Source organism: Pongo pygmaeus, chromosome 12, assembly GCF_028885625.2.
Source record: "Pongo pygmaeus isolate AG05252 chromosome 12, NHGRI_mPonPyg2-v2.0_pri, whole genome shotgun sequence".
NCBI lineage: Eukaryota > Metazoa > Chordata > Mammalia > Primates > Hominidae > Pongo > Pongo pygmaeus.
Genome location: NC_072385.2, coordinates 127,164,571 through 127,188,220, shown reverse-complemented (window position 1 = coordinate 127,188,220; position 23,650 = coordinate 127,164,571). Strand labels below are relative to the sequence as shown.

Here is a 23,650-nt window from a genome sequence, read left to right as displayed (position 1 = left end):
GCTAACATGGTGAAACCCCGTCTTTACTAAATATACAAAAAAATTAGCCAGGCGTGGTGGTGGGCGCCTGTAGTCCCAGCTACTCGGGAGGCTGAGGCAGGAGAATGGCGTGAACCCAGAAGGCAGAGCTTGCAGTGAGCCGAGATCACACCACTGCACTCCAGCCTGGGCAACAGAGTGAGACTCCATCTAAAAAAAAAAAAAAAAAAAAAAAAAAAATTCAGTTGGGAGTTGATAATCTCAACACCATCCATCCTTCAAAGCCCTTGTTCACCTCCAAAAGTGTGCTCTGAGAGCTTCAGGCCACTGCCAGCTCCTGTGAATTCTGCCTGGACACCTTCCTATGTGTTACTTACCCAACTCCTGTTACTCACAAACTTGTACTTTCACTCTCTCTGCCAGATGGATTTTGTCCCTCAAGCTCAAAAAAAGCCAATTAGGGTCTCAGTTTTCTTTTTCTGGTACTTAAACTATAATTTACACAATGGTGAGCACATGCTCCAGATTCATTGAATTAAATACCCAACTATGAATACAGAGACTGATATTATCCTATTTTTAAAGTCTTCTTTATTGTAGAAAAATCACCAGCAAGAATAGATTTTTAAAGGTAACAGGGGTGATTAAGACTCCAACCTTAACCACAGTCCCCGTTAAAAATTACTGTCTCTCATATTTTTCAGCTAGATGATGGTACTGTCTAAAATGGATTTCATTAAAATCTTTAAACATGAATAAAACCCACAAAGACAACAAATAACTGCTCTTTTCTTTTCATCTGACAAGGTGATGCAGCATTTCTTTAAAGAACTAAATTGCAGACAATTCACACACACAAAGAAGACAAATCAAGGGAAGAATTAAGGACCTGTTTCCTATAGAGTTCTCCCATTGACAATACGGCTGCTTGTTTTAAATAATCACACCCTTAGCCCATCAATTTCAGACGCTTCCCACTATTTAGTATTCTCCACTCCTGCCATCATGGAAGCCACATTAGTTCAAATCAAAAGCAATTTGCCAACACATTATACACAGCTCATATAATAATGCTTTATATTTTAATAGCAATTTCCTATTTTCAGGGCACTTCCACACACATCCACTCACTGACTCTTCATCACAACTCTTGACAGTAGGCAGGGAAGGGGGCATGAGTATCCCCACTTAACAGATCAGAAAACTGGGGGACAGAGTGCAGAAATCCCCGCCTGCACACAGTGGCCAGTGCTGCATCAGGATCCGCAGGTATCCTAGGACATAATAGACCTCGAAAGTCATACCCTACTAGGAAAACCTTAGTCCTTCTCTTTGAAATAAAGGGGACTGTATCAAAAAAAGATGTCAATATGGTTTGGTTCTTTGTCCCCACCAAAATCTCATGCCAAAGTGTATTAGGTTGGTGCAAAAGTCATTGCGGTTTTTGCCATTAAGAATAATATCAAAAACCACAGTGACTTTTGCACCAACCTAATAATTCCCATTGTTGGAGATGAGGCCTGGTGGGAGTTGATTGGCTTATGGAGGCAGACACCCCCCTTGCTGTTCTCGTGATGGTGAGTGAGTTGTCATGAGATCTGGGTGTTTAAAATGTGTAGCACTTCCCCCTGCTCTCTCGCCTCTGCCTCTGCCCCTGCCCTGCCCCTCTCTCTCTCTCTCTCTCTCTCTCGTTGCCATTATTTCCTCTTCAACTTCTGCCATGATTGTAAGTTTCCTGAGGCCTCCCCAGCCATGCCTCCCATATAGCCATGTGGAATTGTCAGTCAACTAAACCTCTTTTCTTTATAGATTACCCAGTCTCAGGTATGTCTTTATACCAGTGTGAGAAAGAACTAATACAGATACCACATATGATAACATCAGGCATGTTAACAATAGGGCAAAAACATTTTCCAGGCAAAGCCTTCCCACAGAGGAACAAGATTTCATATCCTTCTCAGTTCATCCTAAGATTCCACATAACTTGCCAACTTTGAAATTATTATTGTGTTATCCCCATTGCCATCCCCATTGTCATCCCAGGGTTAAAACTACTCATGGGCCATCACAGCCTAGACTGCAGCAACAGCCTTCTAGCTGATTCTTTTTCCTTTCTTGCCCCTCCCCCACCACACACTTTATTCTCCACATACAGTCAGGGTGGTCTCTTGATGGAATATTTCAGACATACAGAAAAGTGTACAGAAAAAGATATACTTTCAAGAAAGGAGTAGTAGTTCTGTGTCCAGATAGGACAAATCAGCTTTTCAGTGACCAGCTTACCCACCAGGAACAAGTGGAAAAGCTAGAGGAGTCAAAATTAAAGCCTGGCAATACTAAATGTCAACAGGGCTGTTAGTCACAGGGAATTGGCAAATACTGCTGTGGGGAGGGGAGGAGACTCAACATGCTTTCAACCCCTTTAGAATACTTTTTACAACACCTACCAAACCTGAACAGCCACAAACCCCATGCCTCTGCAGTTCTGTCCCTGGGAACCTATGCAACAGAACTGCATCCATATGTGCACCAAAAATGCATAAAATTTACTTCAGAACAACACAGGCCAATCTTCAAAACACATGTGGTATGAAAGAAGTCAGATGCAAATAAAACTCCATACCTAACAAATAGTTGCATTTGTAGGCAGTTTAAGAACAGGCAGAACTAATATATGGCTATGGCAGTTAGGACAGTTGCTACCCCTGGGGAGGAAATGGGCAGTGACTGGGTGTGGGCAGAACAGGCGTGTAGGGGCTGTGGCAGGCTCTCATTCTTGATCTGGGTACCAGTGACTTGACTGTGTTCACTTCTTGAAATTCCTTGAGATTTACATTTATGATTAATGTTCTTTACCAACTATGCCATACTTAAATGCAATTGCTTATGTTTACAAAAATAAGTAAATCTTTGGAGAAAATGAATATTCAAGAAATGTTAAGAAATAATCCAATCGCTATCGAAGTCCTTCTGAACTCCTTATCAACCACATTTATCTTTACTTCCCAGAGAACTTTCCTTTTTTTTTCTTTCTTTCTTTTTTTTTTTTTTTTTTTTTTTGTTTGAGACGGAGTCTTGCTCTGTTGCCCAGGCTGGAGTGCAGCGGTGTGATCTTGGCTCACTGCAAGCTCCGCCTCCCGGGTTCACGCCATTCTCCTGCCTCAGCCTCCTTAGTAGCTGGGACTACAGGCAGGTGCCCACCACCATGCCTAGCTAATTTTTTTGTATTTTTAGTAGAGACGGGGTTTCACCGTGGTCTCGATCTCCTGACCTCGTGATCCACCTGCCTCGGCCTCCCAAAGTGCTGGGATTACAGGGGTGAGCCACTGTGCCCGGCCAGAAACAACTTTCTTAAATCTGCTGTTCAACATCCTTTCATTTCTCTACTCTTTGCAGTATGAATAACTGTGCACGTATTCTACCAAACATCTTTCGGCAACTTGACGTTTTCATTCAACATTACAGTTTTATAATGCATGCACTCTCATGCACTGCACAACATATTTACGCTGCTGCTGTATGGTTCACCTTATGTATATATGCTGGTATTTATTTATGCTTTCTCGTGTTGATGGGCTTTAGATTTTTCAAATTTTGCAACAGTATGAAGGAAGCTGAAAGAAACTTTTGTGAGTGTTTCTTCAGTAGGCAGGAGCAATCTTCCACTTTACTGCATCTTCTCAAACTGCTCTCCAAGTGATTATGCTAGTATCATATGATATGCTCTGACCAGCATCATATGAGAGTTTCTACTGATCAATATCATATGAGGAAACTTTTAATTACAGTAGTTTTGCCAACTGGATGAGAGTAAAATGAAATCCAGATGGGAGTAAATGGAATCTCACGGTGACTATAATCTTCTCATCCCTGTGTCATCGTGATGTAAGTTCAGTATGACCTGCTTGTCATATACTTTCCCCTTTCTTACAGTATTTTCAAAGCTATTTTTTTCTTCTTTTTTGTGTTTTTTGTCTTACTGTTTTTTGGATTTTTTTTTGAGACAAGGCCCCTCTTGCTCTGTCATCCTCTTGCTTTGTCATTGCAGCCTCGACCTCCTGGGCTTAAAGGATTCTCCTTCCTGAGTCTCCTAAGTAGCTGGGACTACAAGTGGGTGCCATCATACCCAGCTATTTTTTTAAAATTTTTATAGACATGAGTTCTCACTATGTTATCAAGGCTGGTCTTGAACTCTTGGGCTCAAGCACTCCTACCACCTCAGCCTTCCAAAGTGCTTGGATTACAGGTGTGAGCCACTGCACCTGACCTAAAGTTATTTCTTACAGGTGAATTTTTAAGGTATAAATCAGTTTATGTCTCTCCTTTATCAGAAACATTCTAATGGCTCCCCAGGGCACTCAGAATAAAATCCACTCTATGCATGGCCAACAAGCCCTACAGATCTGCCCCAACCTTCCTCTTCCCATTCATCCACAAAGCACCTCCTCATCTACTATGTTTCCAGAACATAGAAAATTTTCTAGTTGTCAGATACATTAGCTTATTTCAGTTTTAGCTTCATTCTTGTAGTTTTCTTTCTCCACAGTGCTTTCTGATACCCAGGAATTTTCACATTTGGCTTTTTTTTATCAGGGCTCTGACTAATGGTGCTTTCTCAGACAGGCCTTCCTAAACCATATCTAGTGGGGAGTTAGCCATTTCTTAGCACACTACTTTGATTTTTCTTCTTCTTTGGATTTATCATGCTTTGATATTATCTTACCTCATCTTATGTATTATTTTATGTATTTGTTCACTTGGTACTTTTCTTCTCCTATAATGTTAAGTTTGCTCCATGAAAGTAGGGAATTATCTATCTCATTGGTATGGTTTGGCTGTGATCCCACTCAAATCTCATCTTGAATTCCCACATGTTGTTGGAGGGACCCAGTGGGAGGTAATTGAATCACAGGGGCAGGTCGTTCCCATGCTGTTCTCATGATAGTGAATAAGTCTCATGTGATCTGATGGTTTTAAAAAGGGGTTTCCCTACACAAGCTCTCTACTCTTGTCTGCTGCCATGTGAGATGTGCCGTAACTTCCACCATGACTGTGAGACCTCCTCAGCGACATGGAACTGTAAATCCATTAAACCTCTTTCTTTTGTAAATTGCCCAATCTCATGTATGTCTTTATCAGCAGTGTGAAAATGAACCAATATGGTAAATTGGTACCAGAAGTGGGGTGCTGCTGAAAAGAGACCCAAAATGTGGAAGCAACTTTGGAACTGGGTAACAGACAGAGGTTGAAGCAGTTTGGAGGGCTCAGAAGAAGACAGGAAAATGTGGGAAAGGCTGAACTCTCTAGAGATTTGTTCAATGGCTTTGATCAAAATGCTGATAATGATATGGACAATGAAATCCAGGCTGAGGTGGTCTCAGATGGAAATGAGGAACTTGTTGAGAACCGGAGCAAAGGTAACTCTTGTTATGCTTTAGCAAAGAGATTGGCGGCATTTAGCCCTTGCCCTAGAGATCTGTGGAACTTTGAACTTGAGAGAATAATTTAGGGTAACTGGTGGAAGAAATTTCTAAGCAGCAAAGCATTCAAGAGGTGACTTGGATGCTGTTAAAGGCATTCCGTTTTAAAACGGAAACAGAGCATAAAAGTTTGGAAGATTTGCAGCCTGACAATGTGACAGAAAAGAAAATCCCGTTTTCTGAGGAGAAATTCAAGCTGGCTGCAGAAGTTTGCATAAGCAATGAGGAGCCAAATGTTAATCACCAAGACAATGGGGAAAATGTCTAGAGGGCATGTCAGAGACCTCTGCTGCTGCCCCTCCCATCAGAAACCCAGAGGTTTAGGAGGAAAAAAATGGTTTTGTGGGCCCAGGGTCCCTCTGCTGTGTGCAGCCTTGAGACTTGGTGCCCTGTGTCCCAGCCACTCTAGCCTTGAGTAAAAGAGGCCAAGGTACAGCTCAGGCTCTTGATACAGAGGGGGCAAGCCCCAAGCCTTGGCAGTTTCCATGTGGTGTTGAGCCTACAGGTACACAGAAGTCACGAATTGAGGTTTGGGAATCTCCGCCTAGATTTCAGAGGATATATGGAAATGCCTGGATGTCCAGGCAGAAGTTTGCTACAGGAGTGGGGCTCTCATGGAGAACCTCTGCTAGGGCAGTGCAGAAGGGAAATGTGGGGTTGGAGCCCCGACACAGAGTCCCTACTGGGGCACTGCCTAGTGGAGCTGTTTGAAGACAGCCACTGTCCACCAGACCCCAGAATGGTAGACCCACTGACAGCTTGCACCATGCCCTTGGAAAAGCTGCAGACAACACCAGCCTGTGAAAGCAGCAAGGAGTGGGGGCTATACCCTGCAAAGCCACAGGGATGGAGCTGTCGAAGACCATGAGGACCCACCTCTTGCATCAGCATGATCTGGAGATGAGAAATGGAGTCAAAGGAGATAATTTTGGAGCTTTAAGATTTGACTGCCCAGCTGGATTTTAGACTTGCATGGAGCCTGTAGCCCCTTTGTTTTGGTCAATTTCTCCCATTTGTAATGGCTGTATTTACCCAATGCCTGTAGCCTCATTGTATCTAGGAAGTAACTAACTCGTTTTGATTTTACAGGCTCATAGGTGGAAGAGACTTACCTTGTCTCAGATGAGACTTTGGCTGCGCACTTTTGAGTTAATGCTGAAATGAGTTAAGAGTTTGTGGGACTGTTGGGAAGCCATGATTGGTTTTGAAATGTGAGGACATAAGATTTGGGAGAGGCCAGGAGTGGAGTTATATGGTTTGGCTGTGTCCCCACTCAAATCTCATCTTGAATTCCCACGTGTTGTGGGAAGGACCCAGTGGGAGGTGATTGAATCATGGGGACAGGTCTTTACATGCTGTTCTCATGATTGTGAATAAGTCTCACAAGGTCTGATGGTTTTAAAAACGGGAGTTTCCCTGCACATGCTCTCTACTCTTGTCTGCTGCCATGTGAGACATGCTTTTTACCTTCCACCATGATTGTGAGGCCTCCCCAGCCCCATGGAACTGTAAGTCCATTAAACCGCTTTCTTTTGTAAATTGCCCAATCTTGGGTATGTCTTCATCAGCAGGATGAAAATGGACTAATACACTGGTTTATCATTGAATCCTCTGAATTGAGACTAGTCTTTGGCACACAGGAGGTGTCCAATAAGTGTTTGTTGAATAAGCCAATGAACAAATGAATGACTGAAAGTATAGACTCATTAATGTCCCTGGTATGCTATTTCCAGCTTACCTTGGCAAGTTATTTTACCTTTCTGAGATCTATAGTTCTCATCAGTAAACTGGGAATAACATGTAACATTTACCTACCCAAGTTATAGTTCCAGATACTAGTATTATATATGTAATTCTCTAGCAAATGCCAGTGCCTGGTATAGGTAATTAACAATTCATAAGCAGAATTCCTATTATCATAATACAGTTTGACTTAAACACAATTTTTTCCTGGCATATACATGTACGTACACACACACACACACACACACACACACACACTTATATATTAGGGAGAAAATGCCTAATTCAAGGCATCGTTATACCTACCTGTCTACAATCACAGGAGATTTGGCAGATTCTTTAGCTATTTCAGAGGCCACAATATAATTGCCCAAAGAGTAAAAAGCTCTTCTAATGATAGTTGGTTCATCATCAAAGATCTTCCTCCACTGGCCAATGCAAGAGGGTGGTGACTTTAAGAGGACAGCCTTAAGTGCATCTGCCACTGACTGGGTCACTGTGGTTTTACCTGCAGGTCATACACAAAGTATATACATGTTAACCACAGCCCAAAAGTTAATATTGACGTAGAAAGAGCACAGACATTCTCTCAAACTGCAAATGAAATGAGTAGACTAAATAACAGGATTCTTTATAAAAAGTTGTAGACCCATAGGAAGTTAGGATTTCTCTGTGTGGTATTAGGAAACCTGGAGGAAAAATTCTGGTTAGTGATCAAATCTGATATTGGGAGTCTAGACACAAGAGCCCCTTTTACGTGTGACTTTATTCCCGGCAGCCCAGCTACTGCTCACCCTCTTACCTTGTCCCCCACCCTGAAGACTTTCTCTCCTCTTACTGTCTATAGTTGATGAACCCACACCTGGCAACCATAGCAACTCTTCTCACCCCTCCTCTCTTTCCACCTTCTTCACACCCTGCTTCCACTTCTGTGCAATCCCTTTCCAATTTCCAGCCCTGGTTCTACCACTCACTCCTGTGCTTGCCCCTTTGGGCTTGGCCTTTAGAGCTTTTGTATCTGCTTTAGGCTTCAGCTTTCTCCTCAAAGGCACTGCTTAGGCCTCATTGACTTTCTGACTCCCCCCTGCACAGCCTCGGGTGACAGATTAGCCCCTTCCCAGAGCCCATCTCACAATTCTCAGCTGCTGCCTGGAGCTCAGGACAGGTGGTGATGAGAAGATGATCTACTCCAGCACACTGTGCACTAGTTTCTCTGAGCGCCTACTGTTTCGATTTATTTTTAAGTTTCTCTATCATACACTTAACACTTTATTGCCAACTATCTATTTTCTTTTTTTCTTAGGTTGTCAGGACAGACCCTAACAGTAGCCACCATTTCTCAGTGTCTACTAGGAGCCAAGTACTCAGCACTTTATACTCCTAATTCTCCCAGTGACCCTGCAAAACAGTTATTATTTAATCATCTTACAGATGAAGAAACTGAGCACTGGAGAAGTTAACATATTTACCCAAACTCACCCTCCTGACAGGCCTTGGTGCAGGATGCAAATGCAGGGCAGACAGAACCACTAGCCTGTGTTCTTTCTGCCACTCTGTGCTACCTCCTTGTAACATTTGTATGTGTGGATGCTTGTGTTGAGGCTGAATTTTTATGTCTCCTGTAATCCCACCAAATCTAAATTAGCTGGGGGTACAAAATAAATGATTAACAAAACACATCAGCTGAAGGACTGATGGTGTTACAATTCCCTCTGCAGCTGAAAGAAACTATGACGGGTCCTGGGCACAGCCAGTACATTTGAGTGATGACAGCTGGTCTCCCTGAAGGCCAGGACATGGCCCGATCCTTCGCATGGAGCCAGGATGGTCAACATGGGCCATCACCTGTGCCATGTCTCCCTAGCTGGGTACACAAGTGCCTCTATATGAAAATTGCCTTTTATATTATTAAAAGTCTGTACTCCTCAAGTTTACACAGGAGGAGAAACTCCTGTGCTGAACCACTTGGATGCTAGTTCTCCAACATCAACCCTCTCCTCAGTGTGTCCTGGGCCACAGGAGCAGCATGTCTCCCCTTTTGTACTTTGGTCTAATGTGAGCACACATTGTATTCTGACCTCAGTTTGACAGCTCAGAAGGCTTTTTTTTCTTCCATTTCCTAGTTCTTCCACATTTTGCTCCAGAAGAATCTCTGAATTGCCTGCGGTTCCTGGACACACCACCCTGGTTCAAGCCCCTGCACCTTTGCCCATGCTATTTCTTCTGTCTGGAGGATGTTACCTGCTTTCATCACCTGACCAACTCCTATCTGTACTTAAAATACAATCCAGGTATCACCCCTGACCATGCACTCCACCCGACAAAGCCCCCAGAGGCCAGATTCAGTGCCTTTCCTGTGTTCCGCCAGAGCACTGAGGGTCCGCGCCCACACATCATGCTGCTTCATATTGAAGGTCTTATTCATCTCTGCGTCCCAGCGCCTGCCTAGCACAGGGCCTGCCACACAGTAGGGGCACACATGAGGCTCCATATAAAGTTTGGCTTTGCAAGAAGTATTTCTGTTTCTGCAACTAATCAGTTAGTGTCATTGCCTATAACTAAAAGGTAATATTATCTTACCCGTGGCATCCAGTCCTTCGATGGCAACAACTTGGAACTTTCCTTTCTGGACCTGTTTTGGGCACTGGTCGACCAGGTCAAGCACCGCCCGGGCTTCAGGAATAAAGGAGGTACACTGCAAAACAACATCTATCCATCAGCAATGAAGCCAGGGGGCTTTTGCAGAAATCACACCTAAATTGCTGAGCACAATATTGCTGCATGCTAATAAGGCCTAAGTTAATACTGAGCACTGTGCTAGGCCATGGGAATTCAGAGTATTTCGATGCTAGGATGGACTGGAGTGTTTTATTTGATATTGAGTAGCCGAGGCTAGAAACAGCTGTCCCTGTCTGGATCGCTTGGTGGCCTGCAGCCTTCACTGAGCAGCTTTGAGAAAGGCCAGGCAAGGCACATCATCACAATGTCCTGTGACACAGCAACCATGGAACTACAGGCCCTCTGGGAACACTGTGTCACAAGAATGGGAAATCAGCTACACAGTGGGCTGGAGAGAGCAGTCTTCATCTGCAGCATGTCCTCTCCTAGCCATTCAGGAGGCTGAGATAAAGAGCCAAGCACTGCAATCAGGAAGCCAGCAGAGCAGCGTCCCCCTGGGAATTCCCAGTTCCTCAGTGCGCATTATCTCACTACATGCTCACAGCATCTCAGAGCGAGGCTCAGACACTTACTCATGTGCTTGCTCTGAGCATGGCAATCTTCTAAGTGCTTTACAAGTATTCAGTTGCCAATCTCCGTGATAGCTTTGAACTGGGGCGGGGAGGGGGGGTGCTATTATTATTCCCACCATATGAATTAAGGAAACTGAGGCAGAGAGTTGAAGAAACTTGCTCAAAGTGACACAGTTAATAAATGCCAGAGTTTGAATTTAAATACACGTGGTTGATCTTGCACTCTTAACTGCTCCACAACGCTGTCCCGTAAGCTTGGAAAATATTCCCAAGATCCATGGGGCATCCTCAGGGGTCATCTGTGTCACAGGAAGACATCTGCCTAGCCTGCGATCAAAAAGAATTTTCAGTCTCTTTCTGTGAGTACCTGCTGTGAGTCAGATGTTTCCTTAATCAGGACAATACCGTAAGATGGGAATTGTACATGTCAAAGGGCAAAACTTAGAGTAGTTGAGTAACCTGCGCAAGGTTCATGGCCAGTCAGTCGGCAGGTAAACACTATTTAAGTCTAAATTTCTTAAACCCCCTAAACTCATGCATTTTCTTTTTCACCCCAAGATCCTTGAATGGTGATCATCAGCAAATAAAATTACTTCCCAGCTGACATTATTTTCCCTCACTCCCGGCAGCCTCTTTATTCCCTCTGTACTGCTGCTGGGATGCTTTTACAGCAAGCATCGCGCGCCTTGGTGTAGGTCTATGTTCCACGTCAGGTTGGAAGATCCTTGCAAACAAGAATCTTAAAAGAGTTGCCTGGCATACAGGACACCTTCCCTACCTGATTTGTGAACGGAAATAAACAAACCACCCAGGCAAGAACCGGCTTTACAGACCAGCCTCTTGGACCAGTTCTCTGGTCTGAAGGGTTCAGATGCCACGCTGGGAGCTGGAAAGGGACAGAACTCTTACCTCCTCCAAAACGGCCCGGGCGGCTTCCCGGTCCGGGAAGACCACGGAACTGGGCAAGTCTGGCACCACCGGGTGCAGCGGGGGCTCCGGGGCGGGCACGACCTGTGCGCAGCCCACCTGCAGCCACCTGCCGTCTTGCACCTCCCAGAGGCGCTGCCACAGCTGGCCGCGCCGGTCGGCCTCGAACTCGCCCAGGTGCGGGCGTGGTGCCTGCTGGCAGGCGCCCAGCAGCTCGAGCAGCGCTTGCCGGGTGTCAGGGTCATCCAGGGGGTCGCGCAGCAGGAAGCCTTGCTGTGCGCCGCCGGCCTGGCCGCCCGGGCAGTAGCAGAGCAGCCTGAGCAGCTGGCACCGCTGGAAGGGGCCGCGGCGCAGCTGGTGCAGCAGGCGCTGATGCAGCCGCGCCGCCCGGACCCGGGCCCCGCAGCCGTCGTCCGGGGTCACGGGCACGCACAGCGAGTAGCTGCGCTCCGGGGGCCCCAGCAGCGCCGCCAGGCGGGGGTCGGGGGCGTCTGCGTCGCCGGGGGCGTCGGCGCCTAGGGCGAAGTGAGCCAGGGTGCAGTCGGGAAGCTCCAGGACGAAGCGGCGCGGCGGAGCCATGGTCCCAGCGCAGACCCCGCGCCGCCCGAGCAGCGGCCCCGACAGTGGCCCGCGCAGGAGCGGGCGGGCGAAGGCCATGGGCTCCTCAGCGACACCGCCCTCGGCCCCGCCTCGGAAACGAAACCCGGCGGGAGCCAGGCGCCGGCGGGAAACGAAACCCGGAGGGAGCCAGGCGCCGGCGGGAAACGAAAGCGAAGCGTTGCGGGGAAACGAAAGCCGGAGGCCCCGGCGGGGCGGGAGCCCTGGGGCTGGGGCGCCCTTCCGGCCTCTCCTTCTCGCCGCGAGATTTGCGCGATAAACGGCCGGCGCTCAGGAGCAGACGCTCGGCCCCGGGGCCCAAGGTGCGCGGCTCCGCTGGCCTGCGCGGTCCCCAGGCGCCGTTTCCCGGGGCTGACACCGAATGAGGCCCCGCGCCGTCGGCCCCAAGGTAGCTCCGTGTGCGTTCAGCGGGTGGCTGGCGTCCCCGACCCTGGTTTGAGTTCCTCCTCTGCGGCTTATGCCGGGTGCATGGAGGGGGGCGGGGGTGCACGCGCGAGGGACAGAGGGACAGAGAAGTCCCTTCCCGGTGTAACTGGCTCTTCAACGCCCATTTGCAGGCGCACTACTGCCCTTGGATGACTGACCAGGCCCTGCAGACCATGGGCCCCCTCCCGGACCTCGACTCCTAGCTCTGACCACGCGTTCCCGCCCCTCTAATCCTGCAGAGCTGCTTTCCTGCGGGAATAGGGCGCAGTTCTGGCTCTTGCCTCTCCTGTATCTTATCTCACCTGTGCACACACTCACCTTTGCACACACTCACCTGTGCACACACTTACCTGTGCACAAGCTTTTCCCTCTTCTTGGAATTGCCCTCTCCCTTTTGCTGACTCTCTAACTGGGAAGTGTCGCCCAGATTGGCACCTCGAAATCGCCTTTCTTCCACCAAATTGAAGTTTCCTGCACTAAGGTGAAGTGTGTCAGGATAGCACCCTCTGCCTGCCACAGTCCAGCATCAGCACTGTTGCTGCCTAACAGTGTAACTGCTTGACAGTGTAACAGTGTTTGCCCAGTTATTTGGATATTTTATTCTGTGTTTACTCATTAACATGCCTTTTAAAAATGATGTCAAGCAAACCAAAAACAAACAAAAAGATAATATTCTCCAGGGAAACTCTCTCAAAAAAATAGAATTGAGACAAAGATTGAAAACATTAGATGAGCTGAAAGCAGTTTTTTTTTTTTTAATGTCTTAATAGTCTTGGACTTAAACTTGGGATTATGTTTAATTCTGAAAAAAAAAGTCTTAACAAATGTGAACTACAGATAGGTAGGTGGTTGGAGTGTGGGTTAATAGGCTAAGAAGAATTAGGAGTTTAAATTTTTTTAGCTCTTTGAGAATAGAATAGTTTTTATTCTCTATCAGGAATTTCACTTTTGGACATTTAGCATGTCCCAGTGGTTTCATGTGTATGTAGTATATGAACGTAAGAGTCTTCCAGTCACTCCGTTTTGTTCTCTAAGACAGTACTGCATCCTCAAGTCTGCTTGACCTTTTCCCTATGCCATCCACCTCTCTGGATGTATTAGTCTATCCTGGCTGCCATAACGAAATACCACAGACTGGGCCGCCTAAACAATAGAAAATTTCTTTTCTCAAAGTTCAGGTGGCCAGAGAAGCTGGAGATCAAGTTGCCAGCAGGGTTTGCTTTTTCTGAGGCCTCTCTTTCTAGCGTGCAGACGGCCTCCTTCTCTCTGTGTTCTCATGGGGCCTTTCCTCTGTGCTTGCATCCTTGGCGTCTCCTTGAAGGTCCAAATTTCCTCTTCTGGGAAGGACACCAGTCAGATTGGGTTAGGGCCCACCATAATGTTCTCATTTTAATGTACTCACCTATTGAAAGCCTTATTTTGAAATACAGTCATACTGTGAGGCACTGGGGACTAGGGCTGAACATGAATTTTGGGGGACATGATATAGCCTATAACTCCCCACATATCTGGGTTAGTAGCCTCTCCTGTGTCCCCCACCAAGGCTATTTGTATCCTCGGACCTTGGCACTCCACAGTCACTTGCCAGTCTATTTCCCACCACTGAGCACCTTGAGGGTAAGTAGGAAGACCAGCTTCTTCCTAACTTTTCTCTGAGCCTCCAAATGAAAGAAAACCTGACACACAGTTTGCTAAATGAAGCATCCTATCTTTTTTTAATTTAAGTTTTCCTCTCTATTTTTCACCTACCTTCACCCTACAAAGAGATGTAAAATTAATAACACTGCAGTATTTGGGCTTAGTCAATATTGTGTAAGTGTTGAAGATGTTGAAGATATATCTTCATTCATAAAGAAAAATTTCTGTTAGATTTTCAAGCCCCTTCAAATTTGTAGGACAGAGACTCTGAGAGCCACAGCTGGATGTTTATATTGACTAAACATGCCTGTAGCCACCCACCCTTGCAGGTGGAAAGGAGAGAAGCTGCAGGCTGGGTAGATACTTCAAAGAGGTGTCTTTAAATGAATGAATAGCACAGCTGTATCATAGGAAAAGCCATAATCTTCAACACTCAAAGTATTAAACAAGAGAAAGTGAAACTTTTCTAGCCATTCTCCTCCTAAGAAAAAAAGAAACAGAATGGGAGAATTAAAAATATAAATAGCAATTAATAAATAATAAAATGAAAAAATAACACTTTGAAAAAGAGCTTAGTTTTTGAAAACATGTTGAAACAGATATGTTTCTAGGTAGTTTAATTCAATTGGAAAAGAAAGAAAATGCAAATCAGAATAGGAATAAATGAGATGATAGAACCACAAGTTCAAAAGGATACCCAAAAGAGAATATTACAAACAATTCCATATTCATAAAAGTGAATATTATAAAATAAATGATGAGCTCAGAAAATAAGAATTAATAAAATGAGCCCAGGATAGAATGTTGAGTCTATAACTCTGTAATGCAAATCCTAGGCTAGAAGTTAATGAAAGGGCTAAAAAGCACTGAGCAAGTTTCAGAGATCACTTAGTTATCAAGGAACAGATAAGCTCTCTCCCGCGTAACCTTCTGTTTCTTTTTTAAATAAAAATTCATTCTAGCACATTTGTGGGCTTACAATTTGAAGAGTATTCTACTGTCTTATGGAGTTGGTTTTCTCACAAAGAAATGGTGTTGATACAGCTACCTTTGAGGGAAGAGTTGCCATAACAGGTCCAGCTGCTCACCCCTTGCATATCTCCACAGGAGCCTCAAACCATGATTGCTGTTGGGCCAAACTTTGGAAAGATGACCCTCCGGAGGCTCTTTATATTAATGGTTGGTGATTCTGTCATGTACACCTGGAGCAATACTCCATGACATGCCAGCTTGTGATCATTTTGCACAAACGTCAAGATTAACGATGTGCACCTCATTCATTGTTGGGGTCCTGAGATTTGGTTACCATAGCTGGGCACATGGCAGGATGTGCCTGCGTGTCTAGCCCTTCATATAATGGCAGACCCTGAGACTCAAACAGGCTTTTCCTGGCCAGTGGTTTCAAACACGTCCTGGTAGTTCACTGCTGGAGGGAGCACACCCTGTGCAACTCAGGTGGTGAAGGACTCAAAAGCTTATGGCTACCCTCTCCAGACTGTTTGACTTGCACCTTTTTCCTATTGTTCTTGCTCTACAGCCTTTTAGAGGAATAAAGCCCAGATGGGAGTCTAACATGCTCCTGAGTCTTATGAGTCCTGTTTGTGAATTATCAAGCATAAAGGTGGTCTTGAGACATCCACACATGCACACACACACATACACACACACACATACACACTCATGAAAAGAAAAAAAAATTTCCAAGATTAGAGCCCACTCTTATTTCAGAGCATGTTGATATTCCATTTTATCCATGTAAATACACAGACACATAAACACAAATACAACTTTGGGCCCATGAAGGAGTGAAAGGGAAAGCCAAAGAGGTTAAAGAAGATGTCTGCAACCAACAACTGTGTACAGTCACCAACAAAGTGTACAATATACCATGAATTTCTACAAATTAATGATAAAGTACAGGAAACCTAATAGGCAAAGGATTGGAACAAGCACATCACACACAAAAAATATTCAAATGGCTAACAGAGGAAAAGATACTTAATATCATTCATCATAAGGGAACTAGAAATTACAACCACAATGATAGGAACAGCAGGCCTACAAATTTGTGATGTGAAGAAATGTGAAACAGAAATAGTCCTTCAAGACGGAGCCCAAGTGGCCAACTAGGTCTGAATTTAAAATAAAGCCAAGTAGCCATTTGCTGACTAGAGGTCACACAAGTACTGTGACTTCCTGGAAAGCCCACCCTTTCTAACTTTAGGGCTTTGAGAGCTCTCCTGGATGAACCAATCAAAACACAATGGTATTGATTAATCAGAGCTGAGTTGTATAAAACAATCAGGATGCAGCCATGTCACCCAATCAGGACTAAGTGAGTTTCAATCCTTCATTTGCATAAATATACCTGATTGGGACCCTAGGTGGGATTTTTGCTATAAAACCCTAGACTTCCTTTTGTTCTCTGGAAAACACCTCTGTTTCACACTGAAGGCTGGTGCAAATTATTCACTGGAATAAAATCTCTTTCTTCCATATTCCTTTTCAGAGAACTTTTGTTCACATTTATAGTGTCAGAAGCGGAATAAGAAAAGAATCCTGATTTTTCTCCCAGCACAGTCCTTAACCAACTCATTTGTGCCTCCAAGAAGTCCTTGAGCTCAGTCGTCTCAAATAATTTCAAGGAACAGTACTCACTGTTATTTTAGAGTATTTTGATATTTCATTTCATGCATGTAAATACACAGACACACAAACACGATTACAACTTTGGGACCATGAGGTGGGGGGAATGAGGGTCGAGAGGTCCTCTGGTAAGTCTTCCTGAATTCATACCTTCCATGCTTTGGATGAGGTCTCGAAGACTATTTTTCCCCCATAGGTCCCATCTATTGGAACCTCAAAGAGAAACTTCTTTTAGCCATGGGCTTGGGTAAGGGAGCATTCTCAGCCAGTCCCCCCATCTAGACTGCAAAGGGGACATTTCCTCTTGACCCCAAGTTTAGGAGGGAGCCTTTCCAGCCAGTTCCCTCCATCCAGACCCTGGAGAGGACTTTCCCTGTTGGCCCAGGGTTTAGGAAGGGCTTCTCAGTCAGGCTATGCCAGTCTGTAAGGTTTTGTGGGGATGCTCACAGTAAGGGCACTGAAAGGAACAAGTTTATCAGGTCACTGCAATGAGTAGGCCATGCTTTCAGTTCTTCCTATCTGGTCAGCTGCCTTCTGGCACTCCAGCTGGGTTTATGAGCCAAAATTATGGTTTGAGGTGTTGTAATTAGCTAAGTCTCTGGACAAAAATTACCCAGAATAATCTGAAACTTTACTGGCCAAAGTGGGAATCCTTTAAAATTCCAAAACTTGCCAGTCTACACACACAACTGGAAAAAAGAAAATACCAAACCTGCCAGAGACAATGGGAAGCCTTTTTCAGTAGGCACTTTGAAAGTCCTCAATGGAATCAAGGCAGTCATCACCTCTCTTAGGGAAAATAACTACAAAGTGAGTGAGCACATTAGTGAAATAGAAAGATTAGTGCTTGCAGGACCAACACCAAAGCTGTAGAAACACCATTGAAACCATTCTTCCACTAGCTGCCTTGCCTGTTGCTCTACCTGTCTTCTGCACCTTTCTTCACCAGCTTTATCCTTCATTCCCTCCTTCCTCTTTCAGGTTTTCACCTAGTTATTTTAAGAAAAGGTTCTAAACTATTTCTCTAGACTCATCTGTGTGTTTTCTTGTCCTGTGATGAATTCCTGTGATTTATGTTACTTTGGCATTAATTTTAATCCTCCTCTAGCACACACAGACTCCTTCTTGAGAAAGCTTAAATTCTTTCTGTATTTGAGAGGTAAATTTGCCACCCTCTTTTCTCTAAAATTTGGTAAGGGATTTTGCTACATGGGACAGATACATTTCAACTTATTTTATTTACAGAAATGCTGGTTGAATCTAACTGTCTTCTAAACAAGGGGGTTTTACCTGACTCATGGCTCAAGTTTTAAAATTAAAGCTAAAAGATCATTACTTGTGCCTACCTGTATTTGTGTGTGTGTGTGTGTGTGTGTGTGTGTATACATGTCTGTTAGTATATTGTCTACCAGATTGGCTTCTAAAAATGGGTACTCATAAATTAAGCAAATAAGTCAAAATGCTTTCAAGTTCATATCACTTAGTAATTTTTAGGTGGATAAGACTAGTCTAATGTTTGTTTGATGGGAATGGCTATGTCTTTGAGTTATCAGAAAAATATGCGTAGATTTAAAATTAAGATTTTTAATTTTATTATACTTGCCTGCCATTCAGTAGTATAAAGTTGGTTGATAGAAAACAGCTTGAGATTATGCTAGATTTGCCTGAAGTATCATGAAATTTTCCAGGTGTAATTATTAAAAATGAATAGATGGGGTGGATGCAGATGGGGTAAAAGTTTTTAAATGAACTTTTGGTAATGGTTATGTTTTGTAATATGTTTACTTAGGAAGGCTTCTCCAAATCTTTTCAGTAACTACAGCTATAGAATTTTTCTGAGCTAAATTAAATGGTTAATATTCATTGCATATCTAGATCATTTAGAAATAAGATAATACTAAGACATTATTGCTAAATATGAGTTTAGGCTTACATACTTTTGGCTTCTTAATTCAGAAGAACAAGAGTTCTTTGGATCTGTTAGTAAAAATGTCCTTTTTCATATTAAAAAGATGTTCTGTTAGAAAGCTTGTGTCTCTTGAAATTGTAAAACGTGTATTCTTGGATTGTTGGTATGGCAGATTTTCACTGAAAATTAGGGTTGCTAAGAAATAGTATGGTGATTAAAGTGTGTGATTAAGCTACTAGGGCAGAGGGCATTCTGTTTGCAAGTGTTTGAGAAGGGAAGAATGTGTTTTTGATAAGGAAGGTTGAAAAGAAAAGAGAAATGAGAAAGAACCTTGTGTGATAAATTTTTGTCTTACAGTAAAATGACTGGTTATTTAAGAAAGAGGAAGTATAGAACAGAGAAGAAAGTCGAAGCATGTCATCAAAGGTCTAAGTAAATCATAAGCTGCGTGAAAAGAGAGTTTATAAAAGCAATTTTCTGTGCAATCAGGTTGGCTACAATTGAAAAGAAATCGTATATGCGTCTTTCTCAGGATTAAACTTTGATGTTAAAAATACACTGATACATAACTTTAAAATTTGATCTCCTGTATTAAAACAAGGTTTTCTTAAAATACTGATTTGCTCTTAGTAAAATTGCAAGAGGTTTTAATTTTTAATTTGCAAATCTGTTCCCTTAATAGTAATCCTCTAAACTACAAACAGTTTCTGTTTCTGGCACATTTCCTCCTGAGATCTATATAATTTTCCTGTTTTCAGGTTGTAAATGCAGCTCTCTTTCTCTTGGTCCTTGAAAAGGTAAATTCTTTTTGCGTGGCCACAATGATAACCATCTCCTTCAACCTTTTTGTCATCTCCTGTAACTTTTTCTCTGGTTCTAACACTGCTGTCATGGCCTGATGCTAAAATGTTTATTTTGAAGATCTAGAAAACCAAAGTTTTCCTTCATTATAACTTGATTTTACACTCTTGGCTTTTCTTAATGTGTCTGAATTGTTCTCTGTAACCAGGAAGCTTCCTATGCTGTTCCTAAGAACCAAGGATTTCCATGTTCAACGTACTAGTTTTCTTGTTTACATTTCTCTATAATAGCATATGCTTGGAATTCTGGATACATTCTTTCTGTGCCTGATTAAATTCAAATACCCTTCGCATCAGGTTTAACTTTCAGGTTATGCGAATGGGCTTTCCATAAGGAGAAGCAATCATACTAAAGGAGGTTTGTTTCCCCTTTAACTATTAGGTAACTGGCCTAGTAAACTAAGAGTCTGTGTTTTGCTGAGATAATTCCTTTGCTTCATGTTGTTTTTATTAGGCTTTTGATTACTTAGGGAAACTGAACTTTAAAAAGTTTAGGGTTTTCACATCCGTGTAAATCTGTATTCTTTTTGAAGTCTTCTGATTATCACTTTGTTTATTTAGCAGTGACATATGATTCTGGTTAATCAAGTATTTCTAACCTTTTGACATCTTTGGCAGGTTTCCTCAATATCAAAACCCTAAATTAAGCCTTTTTGATCTTGTAGAGATACTAAAGGATTAGGCTTATTTGGCAAATCATATGGGAAGCATATCAAATAAGAAATGATGTTTAACTCCCTTTAAGTTATATTTATATAAATATGTTACTAATATGTGTTCCAAATTGCATGAGATCTTAAAATTACGAGATGTTATATGATATGGTTTAGATTTGTGTCCCCAACCAAATCTCATGTTGAAATTGTAAACCTCAATGTTGGAGGTGCAACCTGGTGGGAAGTGATTGGATCACGGGAGCAGGTCCTCATGAATGGCTTAGTACCATCAACTTGGTACTGTTCTCAGGATTGTGAGTTCTTGTGAGATCTAATTGTTTAAAAGTGTGTAGCACCTCCCCCTGCCCCAGCATCTTTCTCTCTTGCTCCAGCCCTGGACATGTGAGACATCTTCTCCCCCTTTTCCTTCCGTCATGATTGTAAGTTTCCTGAGGCCTCCCCAGAAGCCAAGCAGATGCCAGCATGATGCTTCCTGTACAGCCTGCATAAGAATGAGCCAATTCAACCTATTTTCCTTATAAATGACCCAATCTTGGGTATTTCTTTACAGCAGTGCAAGAATTGACTAATATATCACAATATGTGTTATCAGTCTTGAGTATGATTATTTTCTTTAATGATTGTATGCCAGAAAAATACCTAAATTTTCTTTTAAATTTTCTTGCAATTATTTCTACATTATTTCTTACAATTTCCTTGTAAACTCTCATCAGAGTTTTGATCATAGCTGTTCTGGATTTTTCTCATCCACAATTATTGTTTTAAATTCTTCTCTAGAAGCATTTGCAATCAGCTATAGCCCAAAATTACTAATTAAGGAAAGCAAAATTAATTAACTGAAAGTAAGTAATTGATAAGGATAATTTTATGACTTTTATTTAAAATGTTGATTCTACACTTAAATATTCTTTTCAGATTCAAGGAATTTTTCTTTCATTAGCTATAGTTTGCAATAATTTGGTGAAGTATACTTTTATGAACAAAAGTGGAAGCATTTGCCTTTCTCCCTACTTGAGTCCTCCAAAATTCAGACACTATTTGTGAGCATTCTTATTTTATTTCTGTAAGTTCAGTAAAAATCTGCTCTCCCTTTATAAGCAGGATACTATTGGAAATACTGATTATATTACTAGGCTTTGATTGAAAAGTCATATTTAAGAAGGGTCATAACATGCCTGACTTCAAGAGTTCCTAGCCTTACAATGAATACATAAAACTTGTCACTTCCTGGTAGGCCCAAGAACCTTAAGACCCTAAGTAAAATCTAAAGCCTGCCTTGATTTGGCTTCCTAGCCTCTAGAGGTTCTAAAACCTGAAAGTTCCTGTATGATTAATGTGGAGAGAAAAAGTCATGTTCTTAAGAAAAACTAACATGCACCTACTATTAGGTTAAAGCCCTGTGCACTGTTTTCAAGTTCTGGTTTTCTACCTGTAGACTGGACTGGATCCTGAGTTCTCCTAATTTCCTACAATATCTGGATACAGTTAAATCCTGATAAAGTTTACCAGCCCTCTTCCCTCAAGCAAAACTATAGAGCCTCTCGGGACATTTCCCCTACTCGAATTATTCAACTAGGGAAATTAGGTATTAAGATTGGAGAAAACTCATCAGAGCTCTGGTCAACACTGGGGCTACTCTGTCCATTCTTAACCCCAGCATGCTTTCCATGGACCCTCCCCGGAGTGCTGAATTCATCCAGATGATTGGAGTAGCCAACCAACCTATGATGGTTCCTAATCTTCACGTATTGTTTTCCAACTAGTACCCATCATGGGCAGTTGTTTTTCCTTTGGGCTTCCACACACTTCCTAGGCAGGGACTTCTTAGAAACATTCCAGGCCCATATTTTATTCTCCAAGAAAGGAGAAATAATGCTTGAGTTATCCTCACCTGGAGATTTGGCTACGGAAATAGCTTTTACCCAAATTCCCATCTATTCACTTATCCCCAACACTACCTACCCTGTTCTCTAACAGCTATAATCCAACACTCATGATAATCCCTCAGATTATGAAGATAATAGTTGTGGATACTCTCAAGGATATAATTCATCTAGAAGGGTTAACCCTAGAAGGAGCTAGATTAGGAAGGTTTTTCGGGTCCCAATTTAAACTAGATTCTGCTTGGAATTCATAAATGATCAGAAACCCTTCCTGAACTGTTCACAGGATTTCCTGCTCTACCACCCAGGCCATCAGGGTTCCACAGAGGTCCATAGACTCCCTTGCTCATGTGGTCCTAGACAAACACATTGCTTTAGACTATCTCCTCCCTGCACACAGTGATGTTTGTGCTGTTGCTGCCACTTTCTGCAGGGCAAATACTTCCAGGCAGGTTGAATTTGAAACATCTAAGATCTTAAGGCTAGCCAAATCTCTGAAAAACACCTTCAAAAAGCTTGCTGGCTGGACTTTCTAGGTTACGTTTCTGATCTCCAGATATTTCCAGCTGGCTTCCCCTGCAGTAGGGTTCCTTCTACATGCCACCCTACAAGTCTTGATCCTCCTCATGTTTGGGCTAAGCATTTGGCACCTCTTTAAGATTTTCCTAGCCTATTTTAACAGATGCCTGCAAGAGACCCCCACTAGGATTGTGCTGACCTAACCTTTGAGACTTCAAAGGTTGCTCCAGCCAGAAAGGGGAACCAAGTTAACCCAAAAGAATTTGATTCAAATTTAACAGGTACTTGTATGCCTCTCATGATCACGTTTATGAAGAAGTGAGATCTAGCCAAAAGTGGTTTTCAATTGTGCAAGACCATGGCATGAGAGTTTAAGAAACTTTGGGCTGAGATTTCAAGGACCTGAGATATATCTACTGTTGAATATTTGGTAATCATTAAGCGTACAATTTTGCAGATGTTAAATCTTAAGTTAAACATGTTTAATGCTTTTTTTAAGTAAAATAAGTCATTTCTGTTTTTATTCAGAATATGACAGTATCAGAATAACAGGAGCTAACCCTAACTGAACACTTAAAAGTTTGCCAGGCACTATTCTGAATTCTTCACAAAAATTAGCAGTTTTACTCTCCACAAAAATCGCATGAGATACATGGCTTTGCTGATGAAGAAATGGAAATCCAGAGAAATAAAGTCGCTTACTCAGAGTCACCCAGCTACATGATTTGTGGCTCTGGAAGTTCAGCTACTAGGACTCTTCCAGCTTCCTACAGGTGTCACGAAAGCACAAGACCACACACATACACACAGTTCTGATCAAAGAGGGCTAAAAGGAAGATTTCAGTAAAAAAGGTCAACAAGGCTTTCTAAGAAAACTGTAAAGATAAATAAATTATGAGTTGCAGTAATTCTCACCAATTAGGAAACATCTTAGAAAAGCATTGGATTTTCTCTAACTAAAAACATCTATAAAAAATAATATCAAAATACAGGAAGACGTAAATATCTAAATTTTAACACTGTCACCTTGCATAAATTAGGCTGAATAGCTAATGGAATAAGACCTAAATTCAATTTTGTTCCATGCCTTTTTA

At 42.8% G+C, this 23,650-nt stretch overlaps 2 protein-coding genes across 4 annotated transcripts in view; one reads left to right on the top strand and one right to left on the bottom strand.

Moving 5' to 3' along the window:
- Nucleotides 1-12,242, bottom strand: part of CMPK2 (cytidine/uridine monophosphate kinase 2) — a 28,063-nt gene extending 15,821 nt beyond the window's left edge. For 2 of the 3 annotated variants that reach the window (XR_010123163.1, XM_054474400.2), the window contains exons 1-3: nucleotides 11,363-12,037; nucleotides 9,783-9,897; nucleotides 7,509-7,710 (exon numbers count right to left, since the gene is read on the bottom strand). Coding sequence is in view for 2 of the 3 variants with exons in the window: in XM_054474400.2 (XP_054330375.1) it covers nucleotides 7,509-7,710; nucleotides 9,783-9,897; nucleotides 11,363-12,037 (992 nt within the window). In the remaining variant the exon portion in view is untranslated. Of the gene's footprint in view, nucleotides 1-7,508; nucleotides 7,711-9,782; nucleotides 9,898-11,362 lie in introns of all 3 variants that reach the window. The other variant, XM_054474397.2, reaches the window with a different exon arrangement.
- Nucleotides 12,085-23,650, top strand: part of RSAD2 (radical S-adenosyl methionine domain containing 2) — a 32,476-nt gene continuing 20,910 nt past the window's right edge. Inside the window, exon 1 of the mRNA XM_063648995.1 lies at nucleotides 12,085-12,386. The gene's annotated coding sequence lies outside the window, so the exon portion shown is untranslated. The remainder of the gene's footprint in view (nucleotides 12,387-23,650) is intronic.